The sequence below is a fragment of the Copidosoma floridanum genome, unplaced genomic scaffold (genome assembly GCF_036245765.1).
Source record: "Copidosoma floridanum isolate Cflo_tuat_1 unplaced genomic scaffold, Cflo_Japanese_pri ptg000013l, whole genome shotgun sequence".
Taxonomy (NCBI): Eukaryota; Metazoa; Arthropoda; class Insecta; order Hymenoptera; family Encyrtidae; genus Copidosoma; species Copidosoma floridanum.
The window spans coordinates 19,394,503-19,414,164 of NW_028321890.1; the positions used below are offsets into that span (position 1 = coordinate 19,394,503).

Sequence of the window (19,662 nt, forward strand, 5' to 3'; positions counted from 1 at the left end):
TTACATACTGGTGCTAAATTATGTACATTTTTTTATTTTCATCCTTATTTACGTTGTCTTAAGTAGTGAAACTACAAAATTCGCGCAAAATAATGTCAACATCATTTAAAAATATTAAGCCGAACTAAGTAAGGTGAATGTCCCAATAATTGGGACATCAGCGATAATTGGGGCATTCACCTTAAGTAGCTTTTGTTTTTGTTAATTTTAGTCTATAATTACACAGAAAAAAATTGTAACAAAATTAATTTTGATTAATTTGTTCAACATAAGCATCCTAAAGATCACTTAAAAATTTTTTTTCACTTTGAATGTGTTTTCTGAAGTTTAAAATCAAAGTACTGAGAGTACTCTAACAAAAAAGTCTGTCTTTGTTTCTCACTCCCTCTCTCTCTCTCTCTCTCTCTCTCTTTGCGTGTGTGGTTACTGTGATATCTGTCATATTTCAGAATTTTTTAGGTGGATTTTATTGTACCTTTGAAAATATTTCGATATTCATTTTTTTCACTATGGCCAGGGGTCCTCGAGACCCTAATCGTAGTTTTTTTAATTCTCGAGTACCTATTACTATTTGAGAATAAAAATTTGATTCGTTCGACTATTTTTTTCCAATCTGTAAATATACATCGATTTTGTCAGCATATTAAATGGTAAAACCTCCAAACGATCTAAAAAATTGTCTTGAAACAAATGTATTTTAATTAGATATCTACGTGGATAATATAAGGGAGGAATTTTTTAGTATTCAAAATTTTTATGACGTGGTGAAAAAATAAAATTAAAAATAAATTGAGTCTCCCAAAAAAGGTACCAAAAAAAGGATGAGGAAGAAAGGTTAGTGACAATAAATTGACAGTGGTTTTTTTCGAGGTTTTTTTTACTACTAATTCAAAAATTCAGGTTTCAAAAAATTGGCAACATTACAGCGTAAACAATTTTTCTCAACAAATTTATTTGTAAAATAAAAATATTATATAACCTTAAAACAAATCTACGCTAGATATTTTTAAGCACAATAGCTTAAAATAATTGCTTCATTTTTTTGTTTATTTTTCGCTTCGTCTACTTATATCTTGTTATTATGGGATGTGTTGAATGCACCTGAAAAAAAATATCAATATTATAGTAAAATATCATGTATGGCTAAATTAACGAATTATAAAATTAATAGGAGTCTACAATCTCTCGAGAAATCTCTCATTAAACCGGAATTGTTAATTATCTTTTGGTAATAAAATTTTATTTTATTTTGTCTGTATCAAATAGCTAAACAGCGGACGATCAGCCAAGACATTTGAAAATAAACAAAATAGTGCATCAGTTAATTTTAAAAATTTTATAATGTTTGTTTGCTCATAATTACATATCATTCATATGCGCTGTTTCATTTCACAATATTTATTTTACGAAGTTTCAACAATGCGGTGCTGTAACTTTGAAAAACAAAGTAAGTAGTCATCTTTATTTTAATCATAGTGGCAATTAAATTTTTTATTTTCATCCTCAAGTTAAGTTTTATTCTGTAAGTCAATAAATATTAACTATTGCACTTGAATAAAGCACCATCTATTTATTTTACCGTTATAATAAGTACAGTCGCTGTAGTATCAAATGTATTAAATGTAGTTGACAATTCCTGCTCACTGCCACTTTCGCCTAAAAATCACTTAAAATTTACGTAGTAATAAGATACCTCATTTTTCATGTAAACAAAAAAAAAAAAAAAATTCCCTCGTATTTTCCTGAAAAATTCATACAAGAAAAATGATTTGTAAATTAAATTGACCTTTAACACTTGCATGACAAAAGTAAACAAAACACCAGCCATTTTAGTGCCACAGCGAACGTACTGACGTAAAGAAAGGGAGAGAAAAAAAACTACTTACTTACCTCTGACAGTAATCTCCTCTCAGTTAGCAGTCGTAACATAAATACCATCGGTGCCACATGATCCTTGGGACGTATCCGCGCGCTTCGATTTTTGCTTCTCATTCTCGTGACAGGCGTGCTGCTTGCGTTTCCCAGCTTTGTCGCATCGGTTCTTCTTCCACGATTTCCTGCACCTTCCGAAACCCGGGGCGCCTCTAGCCTTCTCCTCCAAATCCTTGCCAAACAGAAACTCGTCGTGCTCGCAACCAGCCAAAACAACTCTGGCTCTCCTGTTCGCCTCGAGCACCACGTGCTCCTGGCGCACCTTCGTCAGCTTGTAATGGACGTCGAGCAAAATTGCAGCTGCATCGCTCAAATTCTGCTGAATAACGACATCCATTTTCTCCTTGCCCACCTTCAGGTTGGACATCGCCTGGCCCAAGGCGTTCAAACCGGCGCCTATCTCGTTCTGCACGCGCTCAATCGTAGCGTCCTTGCGCGCAACCACGTCCGAGGTGATTGGCCCGATCACTCCGTTGGCCTTCGGCGCGCTCAGTACGACCGGATTCCTTTGGAGTAGCTCCGGCAGCGAGACCACACTGGCCGCTCCTTTCTGCGCGATCCTTTTCCAATTCTCGGATAGAGTGTCGAGTAGTCGCTCTTTATCGGCACTTGAAGGTCCCTGATGGTCCTCCCGTTCCATCTCGGTGTTACTACCCGCTGCTTCTGGTTCTCGGCTTACCGATCTCGAACTCTGGCACCGATCACCCATGTCCTCCGTATTGGGTTCGTAACATTTTCGGTCGAGTTCCCGGTCGCGATGCTGGTGACAAAGATCTTCCCATGGCGCGGGTATCGGCAAGTAGTTACCGCGTCCGGCAAACGATCTCGATCTCAACAGGTGCTGTAAGCTATGCCGGTGGTGGGGACGGCGGTAGTGTCGAGGGGACGGGGATCTCGAGCCACTGGACGACGAGACTGACGCGATGCTGGAGTCGCTGCTACTGCTACGGGATCGGCAGTTCCGGTGCCTGGACGATCTGCTGCGCCTACCGATTTCCGAGACGTCGCCGGCCGGGATCGCGTTGTTATCTGTAAAGTTGTACTTGCCGAACTTCCTCTCGAGCTTTGCCATTTTATTCACGATCTTGAGAGCCTTCTTGCTCCACTTGTCGGATGGGTGGCCGTGAAAATGGTGTCCCTGCGGGTAAGTCCTCATTGTCCACGCGCGATCTTTCCTTGTGCACCGAATCGATGAAATCGCCCACTGCAGAGCTGTCAAGTCGCGGGTGAACTGTGCACTCGATGACAACGCGGCGATACGCTAGGCTTTTCGTTTGCACTGGTGAACGCGGGCCTCTCTCTTTTTCAATTTTTTGTATCTTTTTCTTTCTCGTGAATACACACGCGAGTGCACGATCCGCAGGAGCTATAGCCTGCTCTCCGCGTTGTTGCAACCAACTGGTGACTCATAGGTACCGTGCATATACACTCTCCTGTGTATACCAGTTAATGAATTACAGAGCAGGAATGTCATTAATCGTGCAACAAGTCGCAACTCCATGTTGCGCGTGTGCCTACTGGACGGTAGCGTACTATGTGTTTTTCAGGTGCACAAAACGATTTGGTCCGTTAAACCAGGTGAACGTACTTTTTTACTATCGTGGAGTACCTACATTATCCTCTCTAAGTCACTATTGTGCTTTCGCAAACTGATTTCATTGGCGCAGAACTTCAACTTATTTTCAGATTGAAAGTGAAAATAATAATATTTTAGATAAAAAAATTTTGTTTGTTGCCATTCAAATCAATTTAATAGTATTCCCTTGATTATTTTTTATTCATACAATCAAATTAAACAAGGTTAGTGTGACTTTTTTTTATGAACTCATGAGATACGTAAAAACAGTATGTTTATTAAATTTAATAACGTACGGTCTTTGTTTTTATACAGTATACTGTTTTATTGACAAATAAAAAATAGTCGGTTTAAATAAAATTTGATTGAGAGAACTGTGAAATCTGATTGATCGTACACTCATAAAGAGAAAAAACATTTTGTTATAGTAATATACTACAACTATAAAGTTCAAAAAATATATTCATATCAATTATTTTAATACATAGATTTTCGTCCAACATGAAACTTACGTTTATCAAATAGCAAAATAAAAATAAAAAACCTAACTCAGAAATATGAAATATGACATGTATACATTAAACACACAAAATCGTTTTTAATTTTAACCTATTAATTTTACCATTTATTATGTAAGAAAAAAAAATAAGGTTCAGATTTCCTAAAAATTACTTGTTGTGTGAAAATGAAGTAGGCTTCTTTAAAATATTTAACACAGATTCATCATCCCTCTACAAAAAATAGTGAACTGTTGTTTGTAGTACAAATTACTTATTTTATTTAACAAAAATAATGTAGTAATTGTGAAAATTTTCGAAACATTAAAATCTTTTTTATTTTCAACTATTCTCGCGTGTCATATGCTGACCTATAAAGTGCTGGAAAATAAAATCACAGAAAAATGTCCCGTTGCTTAGCTCAGTGCTCGAGAAATTTGAAATATCTTCGCCTGATGTGCAACAGCTCCGTGTGATGCGCACGTGGTCAGGCCTCTGGGATGTTATTATTTTTTTTCTTATCAACGGCGCGTGTGCTGGCGCCTTGCAAAGCTGCTGACTGCCAGATAAGGCCAATAATATTACTCCGTACGTAAAACGATTGCTCAGCAACCTGCCTCCAATTTTTTTTTTCTTTCTCGGATCGGGCCTCCTTTACTCTCTTCTTCCGTCATGTTTCCTTTTTTTTCTCTGTTTCTTACGATTACAGTTCTTACAGTTTTTTTTTTCGCTTCCTTCGATAAGACCGATATAAATAGAGTATCACGTGACGGAATGGTGAATTTATCGTCATTGCGGTTAAAATAAATATGAGAGTAAGAACGCAACTGCAAAACCTTTTGTAATACAGTAAACACTTTTCGGCGCTGTTCTATTTTAATACGATGTTACTTGATTTAGTAATTTTTACTGTGTTGTTTTATTGAATTACACCTTCCTATTATTTAAATTGTTTTAAGTGACACCTCATAAAATTGATCGCACTTAGTAATTATTGGACGCTTTTATCGATAAGTATAAAAAAATATACTGCTAGTAAACTTAATTTCACATTATATATTTTACAAAATGTAAAATCTAAAACTTTTTATTAAAAAAAATTATCTTTTACTTTTTTACGTGACATTGTGTTTATTATGTAATGAATTTCTGATATTTCATACTGAAAAGTTTACATAAAACTTTTCATCAAAAACTACAAATATTTAAGGTCGTAAGTTGATATTAAATAAATATACATGAAAATATTCATAAAATTTTATATTTTAATGATACGTAATTGAGAAATTTGTCTCTTATTAGTACTCGTGCTTGCCACAAAAATTAAAGTGAAAATTAAAAAAAAAATAATGTAAAACTATCATTAATTATTTAATTTACAGTCGAGTTTACAGTTGTGTAAAGTATCACGTTAATGGAAAGTATTTAATGCAATAGTTTTATTTATATAAAAATCATTTACATCATCTTAATATCCAAATAATGTAAGTATAAAATTTTACGGCTGTAGACGCAACGATCCAGAATCATACAAAGTACAGTTGAAAATTTTAAGTCTTGGAAATTTTTATGAGTATACGCAACGCAGTGATAAGCATACAATGTCTATATGAACATAAATTAGAAAAACATACGGAAGGGACGTAAAAATATAAGTAAGAAATCACAAAGATTATGAATAAAGTGACAAAGCGGAAACCTAGCTGAAATTGATGTCAAATAAAAACTGCTGCTGCTTTGTTAAACAGCTTCCTGAAACTTTTGTTCTACGCGATGTATTTGAACTTTCTTATCATTTTACGTGTACTTGTTTTTTAACACCTCACGATCCCATTCGTAGCAACTTACTTATAGACTAACTAATTTCAATTTAACAAATAGTTGTTTTTACCAAATGGTATGTTTTTCAATTTCAATTTTATTTTTAAATGCATTTATTGTATAGAAATTTTTATATTATGTTTTTTATTTTCTCTTAGTTTTATTCATTATTTTATTCATTTTCTCCACTTATAAAAAACCTTTGTCCTATCCAAAACTATGCTAATATCAAACAAAAGTCCAGAATATACAAGTTCTTTAAACAAAAACATTTTATAATAAACTTTATCAAGCTTGTACGCAAATACCAACAGCATAATTGTGACCGAAAAGATATGGACGAAAACTTAAAAGTTGATTCGTAAACTTACTCAATGAAAAAAAAAAGCGCCACTCCAACTTTACAGTATAACGAGTAAAGCGTAGTATTTAATCTCACCAATTTCCCTCTCACACGCGACGTGAGCATCAGCTGGTGGGCTCGTGATCATCGTATCGGTCGCTCTCTCACAGTACGTCTTTATCTAATAGGTAAATAATAATAATAATAATCGCTCTCTGTTGGGCATCCCTGCAACGCTTAGCTGACTCACTACGTGCGCTTGGCCCTCGTGCTCACTTCGTGCAATAATCTGAATCAGCGCCACAAATGGGAAAATATTGTCGCACTTACTCACAAAATACGTACTTTTCTTATGGGAAAATTTTATTTTTCGTTATGAAGTGCAATAAAAGTGACTTGTAGTTAAAAAGTACTCTACATTATTTGTGAGTAATAAAGTTATGAAGGTTTACTTCGCTAAAGCTGGTTAATTTTTATCTCAAAATTTTATGCTGTTTCGAAAAAAAGTAAAAGAGTTAATCGATAGGAAATTTTTCGTTCTACACCGATGTTTTAAAAACAATCCCCGAATTTTTTATTTTAAGGTTCCACGAGTTTTCTTAGATTTTCTATTCGTCTATGTTTATCTACAGGTTTTGGACGTTCTGACGTTTCAGGCGGTCTTAGTGGCCTCTAGTGGCGGGTTTTATTACACCAATAATCTGGAAACTATATAGCGGATTCTACTGCAAAGAGCCTTTACTACACGCAAATAAAAGCAAGAAATAACAGAGAGAATAAGTGGAATAACGGATTGATGTGCTGTACTTTTTGAAAATATCAGTCGGGGGCTGTTGGCCTTATAATTTCAGAAAAGTATGTTACATAAATATGTCGTTATTACCGCTATTGTTCCTCTTGCTCCTGTTATTTCCTTATTCCTCACTATTATCTCATTTTCGTGCAAAGGTCTAAGCTTTAACACGCAAATACGATATGAGCAAATAATATAAGCAATAAGTAATGGGTGGAAATATCAAAATGGGAATGTGGAGAATAATGTATAAATACTTTCTAAAAGAACTGTACTTGAAGCTATTCTATACTTCTGATCATACCCGCTGGTATTTATCCCATTCCCTTCATTTCCTTAGCTTCCTTCAAACCCGACTGAACCAAAGGAACAAACCTATTATTCTTTGCTCTTATTGCATTTGCGTGTAAAGACCCTTACAGCGTGTTCATTGGCCATAGACTACGAGCGCATTTCCATAATTTCCATTACCAGAACAGTGCTATAGCAGTATACTGGGGCAACCCTAAAGAGGGAAAAGAATCACCGGGGTAAGATAACCCCTGGCCATATTATTTTTCTCTCCGTGTGGTGATTTTAGTCTGAAAAGTGTTGCAGTTATTTGTGTTGAGTCTCCTGCCTCCTGTTTTCTTCGTTCTGCAGTGAAAATGTACGCCGAGGAAGGTAAGTACAATATTAAACTCAATGCAATCTGACAGTCCCATCTAACCTCAGTTTCCCCCAAAGAGCCGTTTCGAGGTAGCTCTTTCAAAAGATCCTCTAATATATTTATGTAAATACACATTTCCACAACCAGCGGAGCAATACGACGATGAGGAGACAGAGGAGATCTCGTCTAAGTTGTGGCAGGAAGCTTGCTGGATCGTTATCAACGCCTACTTCGACGAAAAGGGTCTGGTGCGGCAGCAGCTCGACAGCTTCGACGAGTTCATCAAGACGTCGGTGCAGCGGATCGTCGAGGACTCGCTGCAGATTGAACTGCAGGCCGAGGCGCAGCACAAGACCGGTGAAATCGAAAAGCCTGTAAAGTACCTCGTCAAGTTCGAGCAGATCTACCTGTCGAAGCCGGTAAACATTTAAAACAAAAATTACCACTGTGTCTACCTCCAGTTCAATTTAATAGTCCTTAAATACGAAAATTCAAACTGCTTTATTCACTCATTGTTTCAAAAACATGCTGGATTGATTTACATTTCTTCTTCAGTTAATTTTTTTGTTGATCTGATTTACATCTTTCAGTATACTTGAAATAGCCTTAATTTGCAAGTATAAATTTTATGGGTAGTATGCCTAATTATACAGTTTTTTCCTGATGGATACAAAGTTTATTTACTTAACGTTTAAATGCGTAAATGTACATATTAAAATACCTATTGCCATTAATAGTAAGTAATGTATATTGTGAAAACCTGAAAAGACTCATTGGGAGCGGGATGGTGCACCATCGCCTATGATGCCCAACGAAGCCAGATTGAGGAACCTGACTTACTCTGCTCCGCTTTATGTGGACATCACCAAGAAAATTGTCAAGGAATTAGAGGATCCTATAGAGACACAACATCAAAAAACGTTCATTGGAAAGATCCCTATTATGTTAAGGTCTGAGTACTGCTTACTGTCCAGACTGTATGATCGTGATCTAACTGAGTTAAACGAGTGTCCGTTAGATCCTGGTGGTTATTTTATCATCAACGGATCAGAGAAGGTACAAAATATATAATTGAGTATTACATAATTTGTCGTGTCTATTGTATTTTGTATTGTTTTGAATAGGTACTTATTGCACAAGAGAAAATGGCAACAAATACGGTGTATGTATTTAGCATGAAGGATGGAAAATACGCCTTTAAATGTGAAATAAGGTCTTGTCTAGAACACAGTTCGAGACCGACCTCGACATTATGGATAAACATGATGGCAAAAAGTGGAGCAGTAAGTAAACAAACATTGGCTTTGAATTTATATTTAAAGTGTTATGGTAAGATCGTATATTTTGTTTTCTTAGAATATCAAGAAATCTGCCATTGGCCAACGCATCGTTGCCGTATTGCCTTACGTTAAACAAGAAATTCCAATTATGATAGTCTTCAGAGCTCTTGGCTTCGTGGCCGATCGTGATATTTTGGAGCATATTATTTACGACTTTGACGATCCGGAAATGATGGAAATGGTCAAGCCATCTTTGGATGAGGCTTTCGTCATCCAAGAACAGAACGTAGCTTTAAACTTTATTGGTTCTCGAGGTGCAAGGCCTGGTGTGACGAAAGAAAAGCGTGTGAGATATGCCAGAGAAATTTTGCAAAAAGAAATGTTGCCGCACGTCGGCATCAGTGACTTCTGTGAGACAAAAAAAGCTTACTTCCTTGGTTACATGGTGCACAGACTACTATCCGCTTCCTTGGGTCGTCGGGAGTTGGATGATCGTGATCACTACGGCAATAAACGTCTAGACCTTGCCGGGCCCTTACTTGCCTTTTTATTCCGTGGTCTTTTTAAGAATCTCATGAAAGAAGTGCGAATGTACGCACAAAAGTTCATCGACAGAGGCAAAGACTTTAATCTCGAACTTGCAATCAAAACAAAAATCATCACAGACGGTCTGAGATACTCGTTGGCCACTGGTAACTGGGGTGATCAAAAAAAAGCTCACTTGGCCAGAGCTGGAGTGTCTCAGGTGTTGAACAGACTGACTTTCGCTTCTACTTTGTCTCACTTGAGGCGCGTAAACTCGCCAATTGGACGTGATGGTAAGCTGGCCAAGCCCCGTCAGCTACACAACACACTCTGGGGTATGTTGTGTCCGGCCGAGACCCCCGAGGGAGCCGCTGTCGGTCTTGTGAAGAACTTGGCCCTTATGGCCTACATCAGTGTTGGCTCACAGCCATCACCCATACTTGAGTTCTTGGAAGAGTGGTCCATGGAAAATTTGGAAGAAATCGCGCCGAGTGCTATCGCTGATGCGACAAAAATTTTCGTCAACGGTTGCTGGGTAGGTATTCACAGAGATCCAGACCAGCTAATGGCGACTCTGAGAAAGTTGAGGCGTCAGATGGACATTATCGTATCCGAAGTTTCAATGATCAGAGACATACAAGATCGTGAAATTAGAATTTACACTGACGCTGGCAGAATCAGTAGACCTCTACTGATTGTAGAGAATCAGCAATTGCTGCTTAAAAAAAGACACATCGATATGCTCAAGGACAGAGATTACAACACTGATGGGTAAGGCGCGACGTTGGGTACTAATTTAGTTATACACTTCTTTCAATCAGAGCAATGATTGATTGTTTTTTTTTTATCACAGGTGGCAAGAACTTGTGGCCAGTGGTGTAGTAGAGTACATTGATACACTCGAAGAAGAAACCGTAATGATTGCCATGTCGCCTGATGATTTGAGGCAAGAAAAAGAATATGCATATTGTACCACATACACTCACTGTGAAATCCATCCAGCTATGATTTTGGGCGTTTGTGCCTCAATTATCCCGTTTCCTGATCACAACCAAAGCCCTAGGAACACTTACCAAGTAAGAAATCATACACAATAATTCTCACAACTATTAGGTAATTTTGTCAAGTTTTAAAAAATTTCATGGTTATTTCGTGATATGTTTAGAGTGCTATGGGAAAACAAGCCATGGGTGTATACATTACTAACTTCCACGTGCGAATGGACACGCTCGCTCACGTACTGTATTATCCTCACAAACCACTTGTTACCACCAGATCTATGGAATATCTGAGGTTCAGAGAATTACCTGCTGGTATCAATAGTATCGTAGCCATTTTATGCTACACTGGCTACAATCAAGAAGACAGTGTTATTTTGAACGCCAGCGCTGTCGAACGAGGTTTCTTCAGATCAGTATTCTACCGTTCGTACAAGGATTCGGAAACAAAGAAATTCGGCGATCAGGAAGAGCAGTTCGAAAAGCCCAACAGACAGACCTGCCAAGGTATGCGTCATGCGATATACGATAAATTGGACGACGACGGTATCATAGCACCGGGGATTCGTGTTTCCGGTGACGATGTCATTATTGGCAAAACTTTAACTCTACCAGAAAACGACGACGAGGTACGACAATCAGTTATTGCATGGATTTTATTTGAACGACAGCCAGCATTAAGTTTTTAAATGTTTTTCCGTTTTCAGTTGGAAAGTACCACTAAACGATACACAAAGCGAGATGCCTCGACATTCCTGCGTAACAGTGAGACCGGTATCGTCGACCAGGTCATGTTGACCCTCAACAGTGAGGGCTACAAATTCTGCAAGATCCGAGTGCGTAGTGTGCGCATACCTCAGATCGGCGACAAGTTCGCCTCGCGTCACGGTCAAAAAGGTACTTGTGGTATCCAGTACCGTCAAGAAGAGATGCCTTTCTCGTGCGAGGGTCTGACCCCTGATATCATTATCAATCCCCACGCTATTCCCTCGCGTATGACGATTGGTCACTTGATCGAGTGCATTCAGGGCAAGGTATCTTCTAACAAGGGCGAAATAGGTGACGCGACGCCGTTTAATGACGCTGTCAACGTACAGAAAATCTCCACGCTCCTAATGGAGTATGGATACCAGTTGAGAGGCAACGAGGTCATGTACAATGGACACACAGGTCGTAAGATCAATGCCCAGGTCTTCTTGGGTCCCACATATTATCAGCGTCTCAAGCACATGGTGGACGACAAAATTCACAGTAGAGCGAGAGGACCTGTACAGATTCTGGTGAGACAACCTATGGAGGGTAGGGCAAGGTTAGTACAATGACTCATTTGAGACTTTGCTCAATTTTAAAAGCAAACGAAACAAGTGTTACAATTTTTGATGCAATTTTTTTACTTTTATTACAGAGACGGAGGTTTGCGTTTCGGTGAGATGGAGCGCGATTGTCAAATTAGTCATGGAGCAGCTCAATTTTTGCGCGAGCGTTTATTTGAGGTTTCAGATCCTTACAGAATACACGTGTGCAACTTTTGCGGGTTGATTGCTATCGCTAATCTGCGAAATAACACGTTTGAGTGCAAAGGGTGTAAAAATAAAACGCAAATTTCACAGGTTAGGCTGCCGTACGCGGCAAAATTGCTTTTCCAAGAGTTGATGTCGATGAATATTGCACCAAGACTGATGGTTACGTAAATGAATGTTTTCAACTCTTGATACTGACTTTTTTTCTATTAGCTATACAATTGTATGTACGTACTAGGTTTTTAGAAATTAAGATTTTTGATGTATTTTAATATATTTTGTAAAGAATAAAAGTCATTTTTTTTATTTATAAACACACGAATTATTCGTTCTTCCAATGTTTAAATTAGTATTTCGTAGCATATGAAAGGAATTCGTAACTTCAGCGTTCTGCTGATTTAATAGTGCCATTGATATTTAGTTAACAAATATTGAAAGTAGTAACAGTATTAAAAATACAGTATGCTTTAAGCAGATTATTAAAGTAGTGAATGTTGAAATCAAGAGCACAAAAAGTTTGGTGCTTTGTAGTCGAATTACAATAAATATATCTTGATATTTCAACTTATACTGCCCTTTATATATTTGCACGTAGGCCATACTAAACTTAAAAATGTATTGTATTGTTCGAAAGTGCTGTATAATTAGTTACTAAGTTTGTTGTTGTTTGAAGAAAAAAAAAAAACACAACTTACTCGGTTGGTAGTCGATCAGTGTTTTAGGACTAACCATGCGCCACTAACGTAGGGAGCGAAAAGGGCTCAGCTGTAGATAAAGCAGAGCTCGGATAACCAAAACCCGGAAAAGCTTCAGGCGAGTGGCCGTGGAGTAGCGCGAGCGCGGGCGTACCCTTCCAAATCCCCGCCTTTATCGTTTGTCCTCTCCTGACGCAAGCACCCACGTGATCCGCGGTAGGCGTCGCGAAATATATCCGGCGTCCCCCACTTTGAACTCGCGCCTCCACGAGATTCGCGGCAGAGCAGCAATCGCGACGCTACCCGCGAACGAGCGATGATAGCGATAAAATGCGCACACATGCGCATCTGTATATATATGCATGTTGGCGCGTATATAAATATATGCATAGCAGAAGCGTAGGGTAGGGTTAGGGTAGGGTGTATGCCGGTAGAACGGCGGCGGCGACTGCAGCAGCAGAGAGCGGCCTTGGTGGGGGTTGTTTGGCAGCGCGGTCGCCGTTTGTTTTTAGTTGCCCGCTGACGGCGGTCGAAAGATGAAGTCTGCGTAATCGTCGTTTTTTCTCCTTGCTCCGTTTTTCGCTCGCGTTTATCTGTCACCGGTCGATCGTACGTTATATCGTCGTGATTTTATGTAATTGCCACCGCAAACTTTCTTCTCCGTATAAACATACGCTCTGTTGATCCCATCGACGTTGCGCATGAAAAGTACAACTTGCAGAGTGCTCGTAGACGCGTGTGCCAACTGAAGAACAGTGCGATCGTTTATTTGATCTGTTATCTATTACAATTAAGTACACGAGGTAATTAGTTGTTTGTGATTCATAAATGTGCCTCTTATCATACGAATAATCTCGAGCGCGAGATCTCGCTCGTGTCGTCCGGCTGTAGATGCACCATCTGTCATTGTAAAAGTACGACATATCCGAGCAACGTTTTCGTCAAAAGAAGCCTTTTGACATATGAAGGCTCCTTCACATTCTTCTCAATTATCACGCACAGCATCCTGTTTCCTAATAATATTACAATCTACGTATATACGCACCGTGTAAACAAACAGGTGGTGTTTATTTTTTAACACTCGTGATCGTGTCCACAAGTAGGTATAATATAATGTACAACCTGAAGGTAATCGTCGCGCAACTCAAACGTTCACGGCGCCGTTGATTCAGTGTGCGTCGGTTATTTGAATTTGTTGGTGATTTCGCGGGTGAACCGAATCAGCGGCAACAGCAACGAAAAAGAAAAACAAAAGTGGATTATTCAAAGAATCGATATACAAGGAGCATCCAAGTGCGGTGGTGTATACAGGTGCAGGTGGTGTCGTAGGCGCGGGCATGCTGCCGGCGCTGGATATTATGTGTCGTCGTTGTTGGTGATGGCTGCTGCAGGGAGTGGAGGATGTCGCGCCGCAAGCAGAGCAACCCCAAGCCACTGAAACGTGAGTACGACTAAATATTCACTTTTTTCATTCCCCTGTGATCGATGCCCGTTTCAATCGTATACAGTAACATAAAGTTTTGATTTTACTCGAAGCTTGGCGCTCAATCGATTTTCGAAAAAATACGAGTAAGGTGAGAGCTTGCGTGCATGTAAACTGTGCTGAAATAATGCGCGCGCGCGCGCGCCCCCGCAACTATAGGCCCTCCCCCTGCGTCAGCTGACTTTTCGAGCTTGACGCGACACGTGGTCAAGCCGGGCTTCACTCCGGGCGCGCTTTTTGTGTGCATCTTGACTATATTCGGGTAGTAAACATCGATTCCATTGATAACCATCAACTGTGGTTGCTCGAGCGATGATGACAGTACGCAGGTACTGGTCCGTTTGTGAACTTTGTGAGGTAATGAGCTTTCAAAAGTTACGAGTCTTAGGAGAAGAAGGAGAAGAAAAAAAACGTCCAGTTTTATTGTCCGCTCGAAGCATCGATAACTCGCCGTATGTTATTAATCTAATCAATTGATGGACTTTTCAGGTAAATTCAAATGAGCACTCAAAAACGTAAGCGCCCGAAAAACCGGTTCTCTTCTCCTTCGAGTGTACGGATATTTATGTTCTTTCTACAGAAAAATCAAACTCATAACATATTTATTCATTGCACCCACTACAACTTGTATCTAAGCATCGTCATCGCGTTTTCGCCAACTCTATTAGTATATGCATATACATATGTATACATGGCATTGAAAGCGTAGCCCCCAGATATTATTATTATTATTATTATTATTATTATTATTATTATTATTATTATTATTATTACCTGTGAGTGGAAACATTTAACTCAGAGATAATATTAAACTTGATTTCATTTATTTGCATCATCCAACGAATGCTCGGATGAATTCGCTTAGAGTATATTCAATCGAGAATAACTTATCACACGCGAGTAAAAGCTATCGCTAAATGCTTGCGCGGTGACACGATCGATGCGCTTACAAACTCACTGCCGTAGGGCTTTTGGAAAATATATATTTCTGCACTATCCTGTACAATTGGATAAATTTACTAATGATTTCATAACTGAGGCGATGATTTTTTTTTTCTACTTAATCGTAAATGTTTTTCTGTTGCTTGCCAAAGACATTTGTTTGTTTATTTTTTTATATATAAATTTTTTTATTTGTGCTCGTTACTTAAATATTTTTTAAATAGTTGAAAAAAAAACCTAGTCAAAATTATCATCAGTATTTAAATACATCAAGGGCTACTGCACATTAGTGCACACAATATCTAACCTATACCTAGTACAGATGTACTTAAGTAACGTTATGTCTTGAATAAGGTTTTTATTTCATTTCTTACCAAACAAATAATTTTTATTTAAATTCAGTCCTCAATAAAGCAAAGCATTTTAAATTTTTCTTATTTGCACTCGGAAACAATTTACAAACAAACGTATCCCTGCAAGCTTGTTAGAGCCCAATTATAGGGGTAAACCTTATTCCCACCGAGAAGAAACTAATCAAAAGAGTTTCGTCTTGAATTCATGTTTTATTTTGTAAACACGGCAACGTAAAACGATATTATCTGTTGGATCACTAATCTAATGGCATAAACAAAAGAAGGCATACGACGAGAACATAATATAAGAAAATCCAAGTGCCCCATGGGGATGAGCCCCACCAAAAATATCATATACATTAGTATACGGGGTTAGACTAAGTATTGGTTGTTGTTACACGTGCGCACACGAGCGCGATTGTCAATATTATTCAAAGACAGAAAGCGGTTTCCCCGATATGAACTTCTTATCCGACGGTTTTGCGCACACGGTTACTAGCTCCCCGATAACGCCTCGCGACGTCCTTATCCGTGCTTTGTGTGTGTGCTACAGCGAGGATTCGCCGACGAAAAATATTTGCGTGTACGTATGGACGAGCGTATGGATGTAAGTAGCGCATGTATGTGCGAGAGTACACACGTGGTGCGTCGGTGATAGCGTTAATTAACGGATTATCGCTCTTGGGGAAGAAAATTTTGCCATGCCGCGAGTGTAGTGGTGTACTTATGTGCGCGCGGGACGGCTGATAATAGTAGGTTGCGTGCCCTGAAATTGTCATGTATACATCCTCACAACTGTTTCGAGGCCGATGTGTGTGGGTTTGTCGTGTTATGTGATGCCTATGAGTATACTTGACACTTGTATTTCCATGGGTGCTTAGTTATTTTCGAGGAAAAAACTGAGCGAGGGATTTATTTTTTCAATTAAGCAAGTGGGTGTGACTTTTTTCTCATAACGTTTGTTTGCGTCTCTCTTTTTTTCTTACGAGGGTTGATTGCTTACTTGATTGATGTGCGTTTTATCGAATCTAGTTTACTCACTCATCGTTTGAAAAAAATAATAAATAATAATGAAGGTTTATTAATTTCACTCATCCGTGGTACTGACGAGAATGAGTTTGATTATGTTATAACAAAGTGGTACTGTTTCTTTCATGAACTTGGAGGAAATTAAAAATGTACTCATATTCTTTACTTGATACTCATATTTAAAATCTTACGCCGATTTAAAAGTGTGATGCACAGTGATGACTAAAGTTTCAAAAGCGATGATGATGTGAAAAGAGATAAACCAGTATAGAGAGATAATTTGCTTTAGATTTGTGTATACATACATGTATTTGTTATTTATATTAATGGTCGATGATTTTTACTTCTCCTGTTAAGTCTTGTAGATGATAAAAAGGTCGTAATCTTTATCAGAGATATCCGAGGCCTTCGGAAATTAGTTCAATTACAATAATAAATGAAAAAGAAAAATCTTAGTTCCAAAGAATACCAGCCCTATCTATGTAATTATTACAAAATTAAAACTTCAATAATGTAGATAAAACAAAAAATTGTCTTGAAAAAAAAAAAAATCGTTCACTCAATTTATTTCCACCACTTAATGCTATGTCTTGAATACTTTTGTGTTTATTATTTTCTAATTCCGAAAATTTTGTACAACAAGAAGTGGACTTAAAAATTTGAGCCCTTGATCATACCTTTCATCCCATTTTTTTTTTTTTTTTTTATTTGCCACAAATTTTTCGCTTTTTTCATATTCCATCACTCTGCTTTACAATTCGTACGGAATCAGTTCAAAAGAGAGAGAAAATAAAGTCGTTAAATCTTTTATTTATTTTAAAACGCCTGGAAAAGGTTTGTAGTAGAAAACGTTATGAGTATTCAAAGTACAAAATAAACCATTTAAGTAGTATTGTGTGCTTATTTAAAAAAATTTAATCTCTAGACTCTATTTCTTAGACTACAATTGAAGTGAGTGAAATAAAAATAAAAAAAATGAAAAATGAAAAAGTAAAAAGTACTAGTAAAACAATAGAATTTGTTTTAAAATTTTGACAAGTTGCATTTTTAAAAATATTTAAAAAATACATTTTGGGACCCAAATAGCTTGTTCAAAATATTTTCCCAATTCGAAGAAGGAAAATTGTATTCCAAAATCGTGCTTTTACAAAAAAAAAAGTCTCGAAATTTTTTTCCTCGTATACACAAATCAAATGGGAGCAGTCTCGTTGGGCCCTTGCATCATAATAGGCGTAAAACCACACTAATGACGCGCTGAAGGTGGATCATAACTTACACCCACCATATATACCGAACACACACACCCATCCTTGTACCCTTTGTCGCACACGTGTAGCATAAATACATATAGAACGTCGAGTATGTAGCACAGCACGATGGAACGAGGTGTGAGAAAGAAACGGAGACGATCTATATCCATAGAGGGACCGGCCGGCCTCCCGCGGCGATGAGGTGAGCAACTACGCGCCGCTGCCTTCGACCGCCCGTAGCGTACCGACAATCGTCAAATTAATAAGCGATGATGTTAGAGAATGTGCCGCGTTTTCTCCTCTGTACAATTATAATCATCACAATGGTAACGATTGTGATCACGTACAATATATATTGTATACAAGGGCTATCGCGGGCTATTTTTTGTTTTCATCTCCTTCATTTGCATTTATTTTTATTTCGAGCAATGACTTTTCACGCGTGCGCTGCTGTTTTGCACGATGTAGTCGTTGTCTTTCGCAGATGTGATGATCTTTCGGAGATCAGAGAGTATAATTGACTGAGATTTATGGCGTGTGGACATAATATGTTCCGACGTGGGGAGAATACGCGTTTGCTGATATCTTGGTACCAGAAATATAATACCAACTGTATACCAAGACGTATCTGAAGTTATCATGGCGACAATTTTCGAATCAGTGTATTGGGGTCAAAGTTGCTGGTTCTTTTTTTTCAGTTTAATTGCAAAATTTTCAGTTATACGCAAAAATACGCTGGGCCTGAAATATTTGGGTGCAATTTTTTACTATTTGTAACAACAATGGTTGAAAAGTGGTCACTTTCTGCTGAAGGTAGCAGGACCAGTTCATGTACGTCTTGAATGAAGCGTTCCAATGCTCTCAAATTAGGATAGGAATTTTCAGGTTTTTACAGTCTACAGTCGCACCACAGCTCTTGAATTAACAGTGGCGATTTCAACAAATATAGTCTGCAAATCGGCCGATTTTTAGTTCAAGTCGAGATTAAAGTTAAAGACACGTGCGTGTACGTCGTAATTACTAAATTTTGTTTTTCACAACATTAGTTAAAAATTGGCCAATGTCGATGTCATGTACACGAATTTTTGACAAATGGGGCTCAGCCCCCTAACAAATCTAGTTAGTCAATCTCTTATATTTTTATATGCAAGCTATTCTTTCAAATGTTTAATTCCAAAATATACTACTCATGTAATAAAGCAACAGGTGTTTAATCGTCCATGAATAATTTTTAGTAGAAAGGGTATATATCCATTATGTTTTATAAAATAACAATGACTTCAATGTTCAGACAAATATTAAAAAAAATAATACCCCACTAACCGATTGTGATTGAAATCGAGTCTATAGTTATCGTTTTTTAAAATTTATCACACACTTATACTCTGTTGCTCGTGTGCTCTGTGATTATATAGTACACACGATTGCACATATATATATATACATAATCGTCTTTATGCAAGAAACGAGTGTGCAAAACTAATCTTAGCAAACATCGAAACCTTCGGGAGAGAGCGAAAAGAAGAAAAGCAGCAGCTGCGCGCGTAAAACCACACTTGGTGATCAAAAGAGCAAGAGAAAAAGAGAGAGGAAGAGAGCAAGGATACCGATCGGAACAAAAGGAGAAGCGAGTCAAATCTTGCGAAATGAGGTGGAGCCGGCGAAGGAGGAGGAGGGGGAGGAGGAGGAGGCCAATATAACAGGAAGGGGGCCCAGCCGATATGGACGGGATAAGCGGGAGGCGAAAGAAAAAGGTCTCCCCTCATCCCGCCCCCTTTCCCAAAGTCAGAGGAAGAAACAACAAAAGAGGATCTGCGTCCGAGAAGTCGCTAGCTCGCAAATCGTGCCTCCCCCATCCTGTTTCTCGGCGGCCGCTTCTTGATATCAGTGTCGATCGATCGTTGCTTCTCTCTCTCTTTCTTCTGCCATTCGTGGTGCGCGCACACAAAAGCAGTCGGTGGTAGCAAATTTTTAGC

At 38.3% G+C, this 19,662-nt stretch overlaps 3 protein-coding genes across 3 annotated transcripts in view; 2 read left to right on the forward strand and 1 right to left on the reverse strand.

Annotated features, from left to right (window-relative positions):
• Positions 1-985: 985 nt before the first annotated feature.
• On the reverse strand, positions 986-3,259 carry LOC106643804 (uncharacterized). Its single transcript, XM_014359072.2, has 2 exons — positions 1,891-3,259; positions 986-1,101 (listed from the first exon to the last, which is right to left on the reverse strand). Exon 1 carries the CDS (start codon positions 3,086-3,088, stop codon positions 1,910-1,912), a length of 1,179 nt encoding a protein of 392 aa, XP_014214558.2. The 5' UTR covers positions 3,089-3,259; the 3' UTR covers positions 986-1,101; positions 1,891-1,909.
• A 4,158-nt stretch (positions 3,260-7,417) lies between these two features.
• On the forward strand, positions 7,418-12,242 carry LOC106643811 (DNA-directed RNA polymerase II subunit RPB2). Its single transcript, XM_014359082.2, has 9 exons — positions 7,418-7,625; positions 7,759-8,030; positions 8,380-8,667; positions 8,736-8,894; positions 8,968-10,187; positions 10,270-10,492; positions 10,582-11,043; positions 11,122-11,723; positions 11,820-12,242. Exons 1-9 carry the CDS (start codon positions 7,610-7,612, stop codon positions 12,103-12,105), a joined length of 3,528 nt encoding a protein of 1,175 aa, XP_014214568.1. The 5' UTR covers positions 7,418-7,609; the 3' UTR covers positions 12,106-12,242.
• A 917-nt stretch (positions 12,243-13,159) lies between these two features.
• ush (Zinc finger protein ush) overlaps positions 13,160-19,662 on the forward strand; it is a 220,114-nt gene continuing 213,611 nt past the window's right edge. Inside the window, exon 1 of the mRNA XM_089591199.1 lies at positions 13,160-14,070. Coding sequence (XP_089447325.1) covers positions 14,031-14,070 — 40 coding nt within the window. The 5' untranslated portion in view covers positions 13,160-14,030. The remainder of the gene's footprint in view (positions 14,071-19,662) is intronic.